At 42.6% G+C, this 19,955-nt stretch overlaps 1 protein-coding gene across 1 annotated transcript in view; it reads left to right on the top strand.

Annotated features, from left to right (window-relative positions):
- Positions 1 to 9,769: 9,769 nt before the first annotated feature.
- LOC147446924 (uncharacterized) overlaps positions 9,770 to 19,955 on the top strand; it is a 198,953-nt gene continuing 188,767 nt past the window's right edge. Inside the window, exon 1 of the mRNA XM_086522865.1 lies at positions 9,770 to 10,021. Within this exon, the coding sequence (XP_086378991.1) occupies positions 9,929 to 10,021 (93 nt within the window). The 5' untranslated portion in view covers positions 9,770 to 9,928. The remainder of the gene's footprint in view (positions 10,022 to 19,955) is intronic.

Genomic DNA, 19,955 nt, shown 5'->3' with positions numbered 1-19,955 from the left:
TTACTTTCTCCGCAAAATTTTTATACTTTGTCTCTGTCTGAGCTTCAATTGCTTCACACCAGTCTTCCTTAATATGTGTATGTGCCTCATATATATCCAACTCTTCATACATGTGCATTGAGTGCACTTTAACAATGTCACTTCCACTTTGTAACCGGTTTTGCTTGATCTCGTCTAGCTCTGACATAGTGTCCACATAAGAAACCTCTTCAAAGATTCCTAAAATCACATCATTTGGTTCAAGCACATCACATCCCTGCAATTCACTTTGAATATTTGAAGCATACTGCTTTTCCCATTTAGTAGCTCATTAAACTTCTTGTATGACACTGAGCCTTCAAATGTTAACCCCAAAAACCCTGAAGAGAATGTTTCTCTTTGCGAGAACTTCTTCTCCTTTGTACCACCATAGTCCCGCTCTATAATGGCACCGTGAGAAAATCCTGTGCAAACTTGAATGATCGTGAAAACTGTCTTTATTCTTGGCATGGTTAACACATACATTCAAAAATTGAACAACTCTTTTACCATCTCAGCTCCAAATCCTTGCATAGGCCAAGCCGTCATCTAGCACCTTCATTTCCATTTGCACAGATAATATGTAAGGTTGCCCTAAAATAAGTGGATAGGATGAATTCTCTTGTACAAAAAATTTTTGTTCATCACAAACATCCCCAATAGTTACCTTAACATTTGCACATGCACCATATAGATTTCCTAGAAGCTTGTTGCCAGCTCATATCCACCAACTGTGGTCCACATCAATAGGCCACTTTCCCTTCTGGTACAAGCCCTTTGCCAGCTCCTCAATGTCACCAACCTTCACGACGGTTTCAGTTATCGCTCTTGCCCAATGAGTCGTTGAAAGATGACTTACGGGTATAGTTTTACTATCTTCCTCATCATGAAAATGAACATTTCTTACCTCAGAGGTACAATCGAGTTTGAAACCACCACAGGCTTTGACTCTTCATCTTCAAGTTCTTCTTCATAATCATCCAAAATTGCTTCAATGTGTCAAATCATTTGGCTCTTAACAGATTCGGGCTCTTGCTCACTTGGTACCTGTCGTTTTATGTCGATAATATCGATGATCTCCTCATGAAACTCACACTTGGCAATTCCCAAGATGTCACCCAACGTGAGCTCCACTTTGCTATTAAGAATGCGCTCTTCAAAGACCTTCTTTAGATCTGTAGCCAATTCAATGTCAGACTTTCTCTTATAAGAAGGTCCCTTGGGCTTACCTTGCTTCTTATCCTTTGGTGCCTCTTCCATAACCACTTCGGGAGCAGGTTTGGGATCAGGCGCCGTCTTCTCTCTTATTGCTAGATCTCGTTGCCCTCTTTGGTGTCCCTGCATTGTCTTCATCCCTCTTTTGCTTCTTTTCCACCATAGCCTGATAGCTTGAGACTTAGCAATAAATGTATATACTAAAAGAGAATCCACCCGATCGGTCCACCTTGTGTTTTAATGCAATTCCCCACTTGACATAATTTTCCATAAGTCAACTTGCCTGCTTCTGCTATCTTCAAAGCATGAGGGCATAGCTAGCCATTTGCACCTACACCTTCATCATCTCCCATTCCATAGACCTCCAACCCATATGTAGCTCCTTATCTAGGAGAAATATTATGCTACATGTCTTCCACAAACATTTTCATTCAGCCCCTTCCAAAATTCAAGCAAGCAGCTCACTTGTTGCACTGAGATGAAACTTCCAATCTTTACAAAAAACTACATTTCTTTTGTAAGATTCAGCAAAGTCATCACACTCCTTAACATATCTATGGTCTTCTATCCCAATCTTTGCATGCAGATCACTGCTTAGGCTCAGAGGTAGAACCCTTTGAAATTCAAGTTTTACAGCTTTTAAATTTAAATTTAACTCTTGAATAGCTTTCACCAGTTCGTCAACAACTGGCTCCTCCACTTTGGGTACTGTTGAGGATGATTTGTCCTTAGCTTCCTCCTCAATAACATCCATAACATTGGCCACAATCAGCTTATCAACCCTCATCTGTCGTTTCACGTTCATATTCATCGCTTCAAAAATTATCTTCGAATTGGATGTTAACCCCAATTCACTTGTTGAGTCCTCCAGTAGTTACACCAAGCTCTTTTGAAGCCACATATCAGTAACTTGAATAAACAACTCAACCTTCTCAGCCTTCATCAAACATTTCTCTATCGAGGATAATTGATCAAACTTCTTTTCAAATTCCCGTAACAGATGCAGATAAGTTTTTATTCTTCTTATGCACACACTTCATGAAGCTTCATGTTGTTACCCTCTGAGAATCTTCAAGGAAATACTCCTCTTGCAGTGTCGTCTTGGACTCTTGCCAATTTTGTTCTTGAGCTGCCTGAATTGATTTAATTCAAGCCTTAATTTCAAGCACTACAATTAGATGAAGCGCGTCTATCGCATTTTGATCATCAATTCAATTATCTTCCATAGACTGCTCGTGGATATTCTAGAATTTGGTAATATCTCAGCCTTCAAACCACAACAATTTGTCTGTAACCATCCATTGAGCTCTATGAATCTGCTCTTGCAGATTATACAGTTGTTTGGTAGCCTATTGTTGGCGCATGTAAGCTACAAACTCTTGCATCATCTGTTGCATGGCTGTCTCCTAGAGTATAGACATCGTCCTCAACAAATTTCCAACCTCCGCTCGTTTCACATCGGGTTCACCAAAGATGTTAGGGGATATGGGATCGAAAGGCGAGCTGCGACAACGCTAGGCTGCTAGCTGTGGAAAAGAGAGAAGGTAGAGACATAGAACACCACACAATTGATCAATAATCACTTTGCAAAGAAAAACGAAGCAGAGAACAAGTTAATTTGATAGCACAGACAAGAATTGACGCTCGATTGCCAAGGCGGGTTGTTAACGCCACCATTAATTGGATTAACTAAAAATTAAGGAGTTTAAGTTCCCTTTACAAGAGTTTAGCGAAGTTAACTTAGCATAAACTATATTGAGTGCCCGATGACAATGATGGAGTGCTCAATGATGATGATTGTAAAGCTCTCGACAATCTTGATGTGATGATGAATCTCTCCTCTATCACAATTTGCAAAGAGAGCTCTCATCTTCTCTTGCTCTGATTGCCCTCGAGAAATTTGCAAAACTACGCTCTCTCTAGAGTTCTTCCTCCTTTCAACTGCCACCGTCAAGAGCTCTTTAAATCTTCACAAAAAAAACTCATAACAATTTTTTTAAAAATGATTAAAAAAATTTCCTTCTAAGGCAAGTGCCCTCTATTTTCAGCTTTCCTCTATTTTTATCCACCACTCGAACTCTCTTAACAACCACATGAAATGCTACTTTGGCAAAATCCAAGCATGTCCCTCTCTTTCACGAGATCACACCCCTCATGGGAGCCGTAGCGTCAGTGCAACTAGCCCAAGTAGCATTGGTTTCCCTCAATAAAAGAGATGGGCCACGAGGACTCCGTTCAACAAGCACTTCCATGTCATCATGTCATCCATCGGCATCGACGGCCACCGCCACCTTCTCCTTCACCAAAATTGGCCGACCATCTACCCGGTGCCGCTCAAGTGCGTCCATAGTGCAACGCTCGCAAGAGCCACCATGGCCATGAGCTCAAGAGAGCACCCTCTCCAATTAACACACTAAAGGGGGAGTACATTTCACCCTATATACCCTTCTCCAGTGGCTTGTGGCCCCATATGTGGGATAATGTTTTCCACATGGCACTCCATGGAGCACTTACCCTCAAGCTTAAAAACTCCAAAGTTTTGATAATCAAAACTAAAATTTATCCACACTTCAATGCCCTGTCAACTCCTGCTCAGTAATCGATGATTGGGCCCCAAAAACCAAGTGAAAGACATCCTTGCTGGCTTCAAACTGTACGTACCCCGTTGCATTTTGGTTGTGCCGCACCCTTGATTGACGCCTCTCAAATCGGTAAAAAGTCATCTGCTACCATACTACTGACAATTGCCCACATTTTCAAACTCCATATCCTGTCGGCCAAGACTCTGTTTGATGTACCGTTGATTTCTATGGCCTTCACATACCACATACTTTGCATACAAACCTTGGCAAGACTCCAAAAACCTCAAATGGCACATCAACCGAGGCGACCAAACCGGCATAGAACTGGACCCCGATGAAACTTCAAGTAGCAATATCTTGGCAACCAAAACTGTGATTACCAATCTGAATAGACTGACACACTCCACAAGATGAGCACTTTAGGCCTATGCATTCACTTCATCTCTGACCCTTCATGTACAGATTTGCAAAGCATTCCAACTTCAAACTGCCATAAGTTCTTCAATTGACAAGGCGTAAAGATAGGCCTGTAAAGCTCTTTGAGTACTGCAGTTCTAGTCCATAAACTTCTATTTGTGATCACTTTGAACATACCCACTTTTAGCATCAATAACATAGTTCTTGGTCCTTTAAAGCCGTATGTGGTATACATTTAGCATTAAGCTTGCTTGTTATCAAGCCCTGATCACTACTCAATAAACATATAGGCTTCAAATAAGCCTAATGGAGGGAAAGAGGATACTAAAGAGAAGAGTTTTTTTCTTTTTTTTGACAATCACAAAGAGAGAGAAGTTTAGAGAGCTTTTGATGGCGATTGAGGCAGTGAAGAGAAACACAGGAGATCTTCACCATCATCATCAAGTTCATTGAGAGCTTCACCATCATCAAGATCATCAAGAGCTTTACAATCATCATCATTGAGCATTCCTTCTTCGTCATTGGGTGCTCAATTTAGTTTATGCTAAGTTAGCTACGCTAAACTCTTGTAAAGGGAGCTTAAACTCCTTAATTTTCATGTAATCCAAGTGATGGTGCCTTTAACGGTCCACCTTGGCTATTGATTAAGTTGTACTCCAAAGTTATTTATGATTATGGTGATTGTCAAAGCTTTTCATGTCTACTATTCTCTCTCTCACACACCTCTCACAGCCAGAGGCCCTGTACCTTCCCGGTTCACCTTTCGAACCCATATCCCCTGGCATCTTTGGTGAACCTAACGTGAAACGAACTGGGGTGGGAATTTTTTGTTGAGGGTGATGTCTACATCGTAGGAGGCAGCCATGCAACAAATGATGCATCATTTGCAACTTATTTGTAATACAACAACAAACTACTAAACAACAATATAATTTGCAAGAGTGGATTTGTATAGCTCGACAGACGGTTACAGACAAACTGCAGCAGTTTGAAGGTCAAGATATTACCAAATTCTAGAATATATACGAGCAGTCTATGGAAGATAATGGAATTGATGATCAAAATGCAATAGATGGGTTTCATCTAATTGTAGTGCATGAACTTAGGGTTTGAATTAAAGCAATTCAAGTGGCTCAAGTACCGGATTTGCAGGAGTTCAAGAAGGCACCGCAAGAGGAGTATTTCCTTGAAGGTTCTCAGAGGGTAACAAGATGAAGCTTCATGAAGTGGATGCAAAAGAATAATAAAAACTTATATGCACGAGAGCTGCTACGAGAATTTGAAAAGAAGTTTGATTGGTTATCCTCGGTAGAGCAATGTTCAATGAAGACTGAGAAGGTTGAGTTGTTTATTCAAGCCGCCGATCTGCAGATTCAAAAGAGCTTGGTACAATTACTGGAGGACTCAACATGTGAATTGGGGTTAACATTCGATTGGAAGATAGTTTCTAAAGTGGTGAATATGAACGTGAAATGCTAGATGAGGGTTGATAAGCTAATTGTTGCCGATGTTATGGATGTTATTGAGGAGGAAGCTAAGGAGAAATCATCCGTAGCAGTACCCAAAGTGGAGGAGCTAGTTCTTGATGAATTGGTGAAATGTATTTAAGAGTTGAATTTAAATTTAAAAGCTGTAAAACTTGAAGGATTAGATGCAAAGGGATCTACCTCCGAGCTTAAGCAACAACCTCCACGCAAAGATTGGGATAATTGATGCATGTTGTGCAATAGTGAAGACCATAGATATGTTAAGGAGTGTGACGACTTTAATGAATATTACAAAAGAAATGTGATTTTTTTTGGAAAGACAGAAAGATTCATCTCAGTGCAACAAGTGAGCTGCTCCGCTTGAATTTGGGAAAGGGTAGAATGAAAAAGTTAGTGGAAAAAATGCAGCATAATGTTGCTCTTGTAGAAGCAGCCACATATGTGTTGTAGGTTTATGGAATGGGAGATTATGAGGTTAGGTGCAAAGGGCCAGCTATGGCCTCATGATTTGAAGACAACAGAAGCAAGCAAGTTGACTTATGGAAAATTACGTCAAGTGGAGAATTCCATTCGAGAAAACACAGGAAGATGAAGAGTCAAAGCCTGTGGTGGTTTCAAACCTGATTGTACCTGAGGTAAGAAACTTTCATTTTCATGATGAGGAAGACAATGAAACTAATACCCAATAGTCATCTTTCAAGGACACATTGGGCAAGAGCAACAACTGAAACTGTCGTGAAGGTTGGCGACATTGAGGAGCCGATCTTAGCACTTGTAAACGACGGTTCAAAAATCAATTTGATAGCAAAGGGCTTGTATCAGAAGGGGAAGTGGCATATTGATGTGGACCATGGTTGGCGGATACGACTTGCCAACATGCTTCTAGGCAATCTATATGGTGCATGTGCAAATGTTAAGGTAACTATTGGGAATGTTTGTGATGAGCAAAACTTTTTTGTACAAGAGAGTTCCTCATATCCACTTATCTTGGGGCAGCTTTACATTACGTCTGTGCGGATGGAAATGAAGGTGCTAGATGAGGGCTCGGCCTATGCAAGGATTCAGAGTCGATATGGTAAAGGAGATGTTCAATTTTTGATTGTATATGTTAACCATGCCATGAATGAAGACAAATTACACGATCATTTATTACCAAAGATACGCAATGAGTTTAAAGAGCACATGTTTTCACATGATTTTCTCGCAGTCCATTATAGAGCGGGACTATTGTGGTACAAAGGAGAATAAGTTCTCACAAAGAGAAACATTCTCTTTAGGGTTTTTTGGGTTAACATATAAAGGTTCAGTGTCATAGAGGAAGTTTAACGAGCTACTAAATGGGAAAAGCAATATGCTTCAAATATTCAAAGTGAATTGCAGGGATGTGATGTGCTTGAGCCAGATGATGTGATTTTAGGAATCTTTGAAGAGGTATCTTATGTGGACACTATGTCAGAGCTAGAGGAGATCAAGAAAAACCGGTCACAAAGTGGAAGTGACATCGTTAAAATGCAGTCAATGGACATGTATGAAGAGCTGGATATCTATGAGGCACTTACACATATTAAGGAAGACTTTGGTGAAGCAGTTTAAGCTCAAGTAGAGACAAAGTATAAAACTCTTTCGAAGAAAGTAAGACTAGTGGCTACACCTCTACCAGAAGGAAGTGATAGGGTGATGAAGGAAGCTTCACGATAGCCTATGCTCAGAGATCCAAAGAACATTGGACATAAATTTACTAAGGAGACATTGGAGCAACTGAAGATTGGAGAGGATGGTTTCTTCAACAAAGAGGAGATCAAATTCTTTCAAGGTATGCTCAAAAAACACGGTAAAGCTTTTGATTTTGAGCCAAATGAGATTGGGTGTGTGGATCCAAGTGTTGTTTTGCTTATGGTTATATTTACTGTTCCTCACATGCCATGGAGCTTATGGCCTATTCCAATTTCTAAAGCTTACTTGTCATAGCTTATTGATTTTCTCAATGAGAAGATATAGATGGGTATTTTGGAACCATCATGTGCACCATACTCCAATTGGTGGTTCATTGTTCCGAAGAAAAATGGTACTCTAAGGTTCATATAGGACATGCAACCGGATAACAAGGTAACAATCCGCAATGTGGTCAGAGGTACAATTGTGGATGACTTTACGAAAGCTTTTGTAGGAAGGTCTATATATTCCATGGGTGATCTCTACCAATTCCAGTTAGCATAGGAGAGTAGGGATCTTACTACGATGCGCACACTTCTTGGTTTGGTAAAGATGTGCACTCTACCACAGGGTGCTACTATTTTTATAGCTCATATGATGAATGGCATGAACAAGGTATTAAGGGACTTCATCCCTCATGTTATTATGCCTTTCATTGATGATCTACCAATTAAAGGATGTGAAGAAGGGTCCAAGATGAGGTAAAAGATCAGAGGGGGTGCCGACGGTTTGTTGCTCAACATATTGCTGGCTGTGATGCTATTTCAACCAAGCTTGAAGAAGTTAACTTGACACTTTCATGGAAAAAATTAACTTTTGGTGCTAACAAGGTTTTAATTATGGGACATATGTGCGGTCTAGAGGGTAGAAGGCCAAGTCCAATTAAAGTTGAAGCTATGCAAAAGATGACAAAAACATGCTCTTCAGCTACTGAAGTTCGTCGATCGTATTCTACCTTATTTGGTTGCCACATTTTTCTCATGTTGCAGAGGTGCTTTATCAATTGTTAAGGAAGGGCAAAAGGTTTGTATGGGAAAAGGCTCACATGAAGGCTATCAGAAAACTAAAGAAGATGCTTCTTGAGGCTCCTACATTGAGGAAGGTTGACTACAAATGTGGAAGGCTATTAATCTTAACAATTGACACTAGCGCGACAGGTATTGGGTCGGCTATAGGTCAGGATGATGCAGAAGGACACAGGTATGCGGTTCGATTTGGAGCAAAGGTGCTCAATGCTCGTCGACGAGTTTACCCACATGTTAAGAGAGAATTTTGGGGTGTTGCTACTGCTCCAAGGTCTAACAAACAATATTACGGAGCTTTAGTTGTGGTAGAGACAGATTGTTTTCTCTACTCCGAACATTGCCATGCTGGGATGGATGCCTATATTAAGTCTCTTAACCCTGAATTTTGTCATAGCATGTAGAGATATTCCAGTGGCAGATATGTTATCAAGGGCCAGGTTTGAAAATGAAGAAGAGATGCTTACAACAAGTGATGATGTGGGCTTAAAGTTCTATACCTCTTCTTATTTACATGCAAGTTGTGGTTCTCTTGCTCATGTTTTTGAAGTATTTTCTGAAGAATTCTATGAGGGAGAGTGGCTTTTGATTGGCCACTACCTTAGTACTCTTACTGGGCAGAAAGGATGGAGTGATCAAGATTATAAGAGGATAAAAAAGGCCTACGTCTACTTTTTAAGGGATGGGTATCTATGGAAGCAGCCAAAGCGTCCAGGAGGGGTGCCGCAGCGGGTCGTTTGCGACCAAGAAACTCAACAACATGTGATAAAAGAGTTTCATGAAAGCTTTGGGCAAACATTATGTTTACAACTAGAAAAAGGCCACCTTATTGGCATGATGATGTATGATGATTGCATTTAGCTTTGTTGTAAGCTTTCATAACACAAAAAGCCCTATGGGGAGGGTTTGCCATTTCGACCCTCTATATTCTATCGTTTCTCTTTCCCTCTCCCTCTCTAAGTTTTTAATTATAGTTATGTAATTTATGTCGCGAATCTCTTATGACGATGGTGGAGTCTATTTTCCCTAAATTTCGTTACAAAATCAACTTATGTTCATGTTCTCTTGACTTGCATGTGATTATATTGCCCCATTAGATCTTTCTTTATAAAGCTGGTCGCTGTTTAACCCCCAACCCCCCTCATGCCCTTATTTACTTTTTGTGTCCGTGTTTACTTTTGCCGCCTTTGTTTAATTTTTTGCATCCGACGTTTGCGTGCGCCTTTGGTTTTGTGCCCACACTTCTCCACCATTGATCCCACTGCCTTAGCTTCATTCAATACCCCCTGTTAGATATTGCTGAGGTGCCCACTCCGTGTATTGGGGACACCCACTTCTGTGTGCCAAGCTGTGTGAATTCTCTAAGCCACACTAACTGGACCATGACAGGTGCAAAATTATAATTTGGAGAGACTCTCCATGGTGGCCGGGCCAACCTGGCGCGTTCTCGCACTCTCACAAGCAGGACAAGAATATGCTGTGCGCCATAGCTAGTGCTACGATCGAAACATGGTTTCAATCGTATGAGAATCTACAGTTTCTCGCTGTATTACTTCTCTACTTGCAGGTGCGTACAATCTTGAAGATCCCCACCACCCAAAACACTCTCTCACACACATGCACGGACGCTCGCTTTATGGTCTTTGTCTTGAACGGAATACGTTTTCTGTGTAGTGCCTTTGTCTTGAACGGGATACACAAATGCAATGTACGAGCACAGTTTGCATCGAGCTAGCTGATGCTAATTGCTTTTGAAATTCCTCTTGTTTTTCATGTAACCCTTTTAAGATGCTTAGCTCACTTTTGACTGAATGTGAGGAGTCGGATGATTGTGAACAATTGGGCTTGACTGAAGCTATTTTTTTATGGAGACATTTAGTACAACGGAGCTAGATCATGCAATACTCACACTTTTATGCATACATATGTCTAAATACGATATATTTGTCACTTTTATGCATACATATTTCTATACATATATTGTCAGTTGCATTTGATCTAATAGACATCGAGCATCTACTCATGAATGGATCATGGATGAACCTACATATCCATGAACCTACACTCATATATTGTCTATATAGCCAAGGGGACTTTGAGCTTGTTTGCAAGATTTGCATGCCTTGGACGAGTCCATTAGATTAGTTTTGTCAATCTAGAACCCTCTTTGTACAAATGGTTTGTACAAGTGTTTGGTGGTTGTTATTACACTCGGTGGGCTCTTGACAACACCGTCATCTAGCTTATGATAGGACTGAGTCATGTCTTGCCTCTTGTGTGAAGTGGATGAGTCATGTGGGAGATAGTTCCCATTTTTAGGAACTATGTGTGTACATTGCACCTTTTCACTCAAATGTGGGGATTTTACGGGACCAATTGGATTTTGAGGTCATGTTTTGAGTTTAAAGGTTGCCTTTGGAGCCCTAGAGCTCTCAAAGTATGAAGCATATCATCACATTTTAACCTCCTCATCTTTGGCATTAATGGCAGCCTCATTGCCTTGTGGTTGTTGGGAGTTAGGATTGTAGCAATGCAGCTTAGAGAAGGAGAAGCTTGAGATCACACAATGCTTAATTTATTCTTGCTATCAATGCACAATATACTGTGAGCCATAGGGTCTTGGCATATGTACAAGCAAGAGGAAAAAAAAGCTCCTAGCGAGGAAAAAAAGTGCCCTGGTAGTCACTGGGCGAGCAACTGGCATACCCAGGGAGGAAAGGACTTGCAGATTGTGCATACTAGAGCCAGATGCCACAAGTTGGTGATGTGGCACAATCCCAAAGGGGGTTAGGATCATGGGACAACAGGCCGAAGACTAATAATCTGCAAAAATGTGGAACTGTTGATGTGGCATCTTGAACTGATAATCCTGGAAATTGTGGTTCAAGCTGACGTGGCATTGTACGACTTGCCGCAAAATACACTCAGATTTTGGTGCCACTTGCTTTTGGGGCTGGAAGCTTTTCATGTTTACTGTTTTTCGAGGCCAAGGCCCTATAAATCTGTAAAGGGGGACTCTCTTTCTGGCATTCCAGTTGGCAGAAAGTAGAGGAGAGCCTCGACCGTGTACCTTGTTGAAGCAATACAAAAGAAATACCGAAAGGGGCGCCAAGGTTTTAGGGTGAATACTCTCTAGGAGTGGAACTTTGCCAATCCGTGTCTGTGGTGTGGATTCTCTCTCTCTCTCTCTCTCTCTCTCTCTCTCTCTCTCTCTCTCTCTCTTCAATTGATTTCAAATGGCACGTGGTGTCCTCCCATTAGAGTGGTATCAAAGCTTCAGACGTCTACTCTTCTGAGAGCACACCGATCCCTTTCCAAGCAAACCGGATAAGATGGCGCTTCTTGATTCTACAGAGTATTTGCAGTTCCTTCTTGACGAACTCCGTGAGATACTCTCGAAGCATCCTTAGTAGAACCTCCCGATTGTGCAGAGCTTCCAACAGTTTCTGAAGTACATGTTGCCACCTTTGTTGCCTCAGGATTTTTGTAACAAACTGCTGACGTGTCAAAGCCGTGAAGAATGGAGCCAACTTACAGATGCTGGCTGAGGAGCCTAAACCCTAAGAAGAACAAGTAACAGAAGAAGTCCTACCAACTTATGGGGGCCCCGTTCGATGGGGCCCCAAGTGACATAAAGATTAAAATAAAGCAGGACCCGCAACTGATGACGTGGCAGTTTTCGAAAATTGCGATGACATGATGACGTGGCAGGCTATACGGATTTCCACGTTTTGCGCTAGCTGATGATGTGGCAGCTGTACGGAGTTTCGTAAATTACGCTGACAACTTTTTTGGCTTTGCTTTTTTGACCAGAAGCTGTTGAGTTTGAAGGCTTTTTACTGTAAACTGCTTTTGGGGCCTAGGGCCTTTAAATATGAGGTTAGGGCTCATTCTCTGGCATGCTTCCTGGCAAAGGTGCAGAGTCTGGAGTAGCGGCTTGTACTGTGTTTATCACAAGGCAGGCACCACGTGCCAATAGAAAAGAACTGACTGAACAGACTTTTAGCACTTCAATAACAACTGAACTGAAAGAGAGACGACATGCGACACGGAGTGGCGGAGTTTCACCCCAGAGAGTATTGGTCCCAAACCTTGGCGCCCCTTTTGGTATTTCTTTATATTGCATCAACTCAGTACAAGCCGGTACTACAGACTCTGCACCTTCTCCAGGAAGCATGCCAGAGAATGAGCCCTAATCTCATATTTAAAGGCCCTTGGCCTGAAAAGCAATTACAGTGAAAAGCCTTCAAAACTCAAAAGCTTTTGGTCCAAAAAGCAATGCCAAAAGCTGCCAGCGTAAATCATGGAAATCCGTAGAGCTGCCACGTCATCAGCCAACGCAAAACGCGGAAATCCGTACAACCTGCCATGTCATCATACCAGCGCAATTTTTGGAAATTGCCACATCATCAATTTTTCGTGTGTGTGGATCCTGCTTTATTTTAATCCTTTGTCACTTGGGGCCCCATCGGATGGGGTCCCCATAAATTGGTAGGACTTCTTCTGTTACTTGTTCTTCTTAGGGTTTAGGCTCCTCGGCCGACATCTGCAAGTTGGCTCCCTTCTTCAGGGCTTTGACACGTCAGCAGTTTGTGACAGTGTTGATGCAATCTAAAGAAATACCGAAAGGGAAGCCAAGGTTTGGGGCCAATACTCTCTGGGGTGGAATTCCGCCACTCCGTGTCGCGTGCTCTCTCTCTCTCTCTCTCTCTCAGTTCAGTTGTTATTGAAGTGCTAAAAGTCAGTTCAGTCAGTTCTTTTCTATTGGCACGTGGTGCCTGTCTTGTGACAGTGGTATCAGAGCATCAGGCGTGTGCTTTTCTGAAAGCATTCCCGTCCTACAAAAGAGCAGATAGAGCTATTGGAATTTTATTTGAGGGATCTTCGCCCTCCAACCCGGACTTATTAGCCACTCCCACCCTTACTTCATCGCGCATCGGGCGCGCTCCCGTCTTCACCGCTCATGTCTTACAGGGCATAAGCCAATTAAGATCACTTGCAAGAGAAGGATCCAGATTTGTTTTAAGTCACTGTTTTTCTCAGAAGCAATGCCCTACAGATGTTGATGTCTACAGCTACCAAGCAACATACTCCAAGTACTTGGCAAGCTTTCAAGAAAAAAAAATTTACCCAAAGTTATATGGTTTCTAACATCTTCCTTCGGAGTGCAACTTCTGGCAGAGTGGGTATCCTGAAATGCTTGCCATCGAAACCCTAGCAGATTATAACTTGAAATTCCTCGACATCTCTCAATAGATGTCTCTTCATGAGCAGATGACCTTGGAGGTCCAGTGCGATTGCTATCTTGGGACTACCATCGCCGCCAAAGAAACAGTCTGTCCAAGAGCTGATGGACCATGCTGTGCTCAGCTACGACCTTACGGAATGAACTTAACCCTAATTTTTGGTGTAGGTTGTTCCAGGATGTAAAGTTAGTCGACTTTTCGAGTTCGACTGATGTCGAGATTGCTTTTAAGTTTGACTTCTGTTTGATCTTGTTTGGTGATCTTGTTTGGAATCTGTATGAAATGGATGGTTCTGTTTTGAATCTGTTTTGGTGTCGATTTGAGCTGGTTGACTCTGGTTTTAATACCGGTTTCAATGATTGGTGATTTTACTCTCGGGTGGAGTAGTGAGAAAAGATGTTTGAGAATGCTTGTTCATACTCATGACTCGGATCCTTGTGGTTATTTGCGGGGGGAGTATTGAATGATTGAAAAGTGTTGTTTTTACTCATGGCCCGGACCCTTGTGGTTATTTACGGGGGGAGTATTGTTGTTGTTACTCATGCCCCGGACCTGCATGGTTATTTACGAGAAGAGTACTAAAGAGTCGGAGTAGTGGTTACTCTCAACACCTCCAAACGACGCAGGCTGCGGCCACCACACGTGAGAACACAGGCTCTACCTTCCACTTCAAAAATGACAAAAATTTGTAGAAACATGATGTGTGACTACTAATTTAGATGAATTTTCCATGCCATAGGTTTGTGCAAAAAAAATTGTCCATCACAGTTAGCTCCTTGACAATTAAATCGTTCACTGGAACCGATGTGTAGATGTCAACAATGCTTGTAATATGAGCAAATTTTCCAATTCAAAATCATTTGAAGCAAAAGTTGTGTGAACCAATTTAGATAACTTTCATAGAGAGACAAAATGATTGGTCCAATCACTTAGCACTGAAGCACACATGTACAGATATTGCCACACTTTGTTTGGGATGAATCCAAGCAGCACAGCACTGGGGAAAGACTAAAACAAACGCATTCTTGTCTTCCATCTGTGCATGTGAAAGCTTCACCTCCGCTTCACTCAAGGGTCTGGGGGGCGTTTGGTTGTAAAAGGCCTCTATATCTCCCGGCCCGGACCTTTTTAGGTTATGCGGGAGGAGTGATGAGGGAGTTGTTGAATATCTCTCGGCCCAGACCTTATTAGGTTATGCGGGAGGAGTGTTCATCGGCAACTTTATGTTTCTATGTCTTGTAGCATGCATATGTGAGCATTTGTGTTGCATTGTGATGTGCCAACTACTGAATATTCCTAATTGGATGAGATTGCCTGGGTATGTAATTTTTTAGTGCATCAAGACACCTGTGGAAGATCAATACGGTTTGGGTGTGATGGCTAATTTTAGTACGCCGGAATATCAAGAGTTTCGATCTGGACGAAAGGAGAAGCTAACTTCTTGATCAAAAGAGCAGAAAGGAGAAGCTAACTCCTTGATCAAAAGAGCAGAAAGGAGAAGCTAACTCCTTAATAAAACGAGCAAACTGATTGTCCCTCGGAATGTCCCTCGGAATGACCCTCGGAAATTTTCGAGCTAACTTTGTAGATATGTTGTAATCGCGGACGATTACTCTCTTTCAAGAAGGGGAGATGTAACAAACTGCTGACGTGTCAAAGCCCTGAAGAATGGAGCCAACTTACAGATGCCGGCCGAGGGGCCTAAACCCTAAGAAGAACAAGTAATAGAAGAGGAAGTCCTACCAACTTATGGGGACCCCGTTCGATGGGGCCCGAAGTGACATAAAGATTAAAATAAAGCAGGACCCGCAGTTGATGACATGGCAATTTCTGAAAATTGCGCTGGCATGATGACATGGGCCATGGCAGGCTGTACTGGTTTCCACGTTTTGCGCTGACTGATGACATGGTAGCTGTACGGATTTTCGCAAATTACGCTGACAACTTTTTTGGCTTTGCTTTTTGGACCAGAAGCTATTGAATTTGAAGGCTTTTTACTGTAAATTGCTTTTGGGGCCTAGGGCCTTTAAATATGAGGTTAGGGCTCATTCTTTGGCATGCTTCTTGGCGAAGGTGCAGAGTCTGGAGTACCGGCTTGTACTGTGTTGATGCAATCTAAAGAAATACCGAAAGGGGCGCCAAGGTTTGGGGCCAATACTCTCTGGGGTGGAATTCCGCCACTCCGTGTCGCGTGTTGTCTCTCTCTCTCTCTCTTTCTCTCTCTCACAGTTTAGTTGTTATTGAAGTGCTAAAAGTCAATTCAGTCTGTTCTTTCCTATTGGCACGTGGTGCTCGTCTTGTGACAATTTTCCTCCTCCGGCACTAGAAAGTACAAGGGCCTCCTCTCAAGAACCTACATAGTCTTCAATTTTGATTGGGGGAGTTTCAGAAACATGGTGCAACCAAACCACCGCTATTGCCTCTTCCTCCCCCCATCGCCACCTGGGTATAATGGTTGGAACTCGTATGCCTACCCCTATTATGCACCTCCAGGCCTTGCACAACATTAAGCAAGGACTTAAAGGATGTTGAATTTATAGTAAACTTTTTCACCTTTTCAAGAGTGAAAGATCGAAAGAAAGCTTTACAGTTCATGTAGGAGTTTGACAGTATTTATGCCTTGGAGAATGACACCGAAGAATGAACGATCTCTTGAGCCATTGCTTTTCTCAAAGACAATGCTATACAGTGGTGGAGTTTTATAGCTACCAAGCCTCACGCTCCATGGACGTGGAAAGCTTTCATGAATATTTTTGCTTGTAGTTACATGACATGCTATACAATGCTTGTAGTTACATGACAATGCTATACAATGCTATATTTTTACATGGAGTTTTCTCAAAGACAATGCTATACAGTGGTGGAGTTTTATAGCTACCAAGCCTCACGCTCCATGGACGTGGAAAGCTTTCATGAATATTTTTGCTTGTAGTTACATGACATTCTTATTTGAAGTGTAGCTTCCAACAGAATGGGCAACTTGAAAATGGTGGCCATGGAAACTATGGAAGACTACAACCATAAGTTTCTAGATATCTATCTTCTGGTGTCTTTCTTCAAGCTGATAACCTTGGAGGACTAGTGTGAGCGTTACACCATAGGACTGCCATCCCCTCCACATGAATACTGTAAGTTTCGATATTCCAAGAGCTTATGCACCATGCTGCGGTTGGCTAGAAACTTATGAATGGAAGATTGGAATTCACCACTCTGATGATCAACCGGCAAACACCTAGAATCCTCGACAACAATGCACAAATTCTTGGGATTCTCGCAACACCTTGACTAACCTCGTTTGACCACCCGCCAACGAGAAACTCTGCAACAAGAAGGCCGATGCTTTGAATGTTTCTAGTGTCACAAAGTGACGACGTGGCATGGCCTAAAGGCCAAAAGCCAGACAAAAGGGGCCTAAAACCTTAGCGAAAGAGGCAAAAGAAGTTTACCCCCCTTCTCTCTCTCTCTCTCTCTCTCTCTCTCTCTCTCTCTCTCTCTATTTTTGAAAAAGTCACTATTTTGAGATTCATAGGAATTACATGTCACGTGACACATCCAACCCTATGTGTCCGCGGACAAGCTACAACGCGAAAGGGGTTCAATCAGTCCAGTCAGTCTAGATTAGAAGTGAAGTCAGTCTAGATTAGAAGTGATTTGGCACTTTTGTGAGTCTATTCGTAGACCGTGCATGCCCAGTCACTTAGTATAGATGCATATCTTCTGGTTGCACACAGCATGATCATCAGTATTGCCTTCAAAATCCATCAGATTCCATCAGGGGAATTTTCCAGTGCATTTAGCCTATTTTCCCTATTTTTGACATTTTTCACTTATTATTTTTAAGTGACTTCCCAACAAAAGTAGGTAGGGCAATTTTGCTAAGTTAATATATAAGCAAACCCAAGTTAGCACTAAATGGCAGAAGAGGCAGTAGGAGCTCCCCGCTCAACAGGCACCTTCTCAGCAAGAACCCATCAAGAACCTAGCGTTTGCAGATTTCCTCATCATCGCCCATACCCAGCATTGGTGTTTTGTCTTCCCATCCTCGCCTACACTCAGCCCTAGTGTTTTCACATAGCTCTAGCACCTCCCACCTGACCCTGGTGTTTTTCCATTGCAGTGATCGCCATCCTTCCCAGATCCATGGCGTTTTCAGCTTTGCATCATCGCCAACTTACCAGATAGGCCAGCGTTTCACTAACGCTAGCAGGCAGCCCAGAGTTTTTGGTTTTCAGCCGTAAATGCAGCAGATGCAGCAGCGTTTTCAGCATCCCCCATAGTAGCAAATTCAGCCCTAGAAGCATTGCAGAAGGTCTCCATTTTCAGCCCTCGAAAACGCAGCCAAAACAGTCATTTTCAGCCACCCAAAACAGCCAAAGATTAGCAGAATTTCAGCAGATAGAAGACCACAGATTTCAGCCCTAAAGTCGTCGTCGTCATCACTGTCGTCGTCATCGGCATAGTCCCAAGTTGCATCAGTCCATTGCATTCGCATTGTACCACTTTGTGCAATCATAAGTAGACCACTCTTGCCGACGAGAGTGGGGCCTTCGGAGGAGGGTTTTACAACGTCTCGGGTGTCGTATCTCTCTTCTCTCTCTTTCTCTCAGTCTCATACACTTGCACGCACAATGTCCATTCACTTTGTGATCATAGCACTTTCCATTAAGAACGGAAGGCTCTCCCTTCCATAAGAACTAAAAGGAACCTTGAGCACAGTTCGGAGCACTCATCTTGAGCAAAGCGCAAACATTCATTCCGCTGCACCTAACGTTACATGCAGAGGTCCATTTCCTCACCGTACACAAGTTTATAACAATGAAATTATAGCTTTGCTGAACAGATGTCAGGTGCAACGGAATTGAAATGGTGAAGATCTAGTTTTACACTTCCACAAAATCCTTTCCTTCTTTCCTTGCGTTAGTGAATACTTTGTGCTTCAATGAATGTTCCTTTTATGTTCCCGTGAAGAGAGGGGTTGAGAGAATGCAATAGAGATGTGTAGAGGGAGAGAGAAAGAGAGAGAAGAAGAGAGCGACATCCGATGGGGTCCCAACCAACCCTCTTAAGGGCCCTCCACACCGTTATCGATGTGGTATTTGCTTTAGATTGCGTAAATGGAATGTATACACAATGGAATACCTCAATCTAAACTCTACTGACTTGACAACGACAAATCACCGCGGTAACTCCTCAAGAAGAGGCACCTCTGGGGCTGATTTGATGCACCTTGGATCCTTTTCAATGTGGGAATTGCGGATGACCACCACGGGCTGTTTTGCATTCCCGATGTGAGAAGTGTAATGGGTTGAAAACGCAGATCTCAACGAGGCCGATGATGGACAGCAATGGAGCACTCCATGCCGGCGAGGGAATGGCCGAGGGGAGGCTCGATGGGCTGCCGAAGTACCGGACCGTAACGGGAAACTTGCGTAGGCAGTGTCAAGCCACCCGGCGAGGGGAAGGGCCGAAAACTAAAAACGCTGGGGCTGATCTGCTGCAGCCCTGAGCGCTAGGGCTGGCTGTGCTGATCTGCTACTGTCCCAAAACGTTGGCTGCTGTGCAGGGCTGAAAACGCCAAGGGCTGAATACTGAAAACGCTGGATCTGATTTGCAGAAAATGCTGGCTGAGGTGATCTCCTGCACTTGTCTTCAGATGGCTTTTTCCATGGGTGCATATCACTGGTTAAATACTTAATAGGCTTCAGGTAGGAATTGTCCACCTGCTTTTCCAACAAATAAATCATAAAATAATTTATTTTAAAAATAGGTCCAGGGGTCCAGATTTGGGTGCAATTGTCACACATCCGCCCAACCGGGAATCTGATCGACGAGCAGTCTGGTACGTCGGATTCCTCTAACCTAAAACTACATGCTCGTCATGCCATATGTCCACCGTAGTGTAATAACATCTGTCAAAACGCGTATACAAACCATTTATGCAAGAGGGTTCCAAACTGGAAAACCTAATCTAATGGACATGTTCAGACATGCAAGTCCTGCAAACAGGCTCACAAAATTGCCGGTACTAATCCTCCTAGGATTCTAGACATCCCTATCTAAGAAGAAGGGGAAAATTGGCTTTGGAAGTCGATGAAGTATGTCCACGTGGCACACAGAGCCATGTGCACGTGACAATAGAATTGCGATCCAGCTAGCTGAATGGGGGCTGTGCGCACCCCAGGCGAAACCCTTATAATACATGAAGAATCCAAATCAACCAAACCTCCAAATTATATATGGCAAAGATTTCTCAAA

This window comes from Adiantum capillus-veneris, chromosome 11 (genome assembly GCF_014529385.1).
Source record: "Adiantum capillus-veneris isolate H3 chromosome 11, ASM1452938v2, whole genome shotgun sequence".
NCBI lineage: Eukaryota > Viridiplantae > Streptophyta > Polypodiopsida > Polypodiales > Pteridaceae > Adiantum > Adiantum capillus-veneris.
Note: the sequence above shows the minus strand (reverse complement) of the source record. Positions and strands in the feature narration are given on the sequence as shown.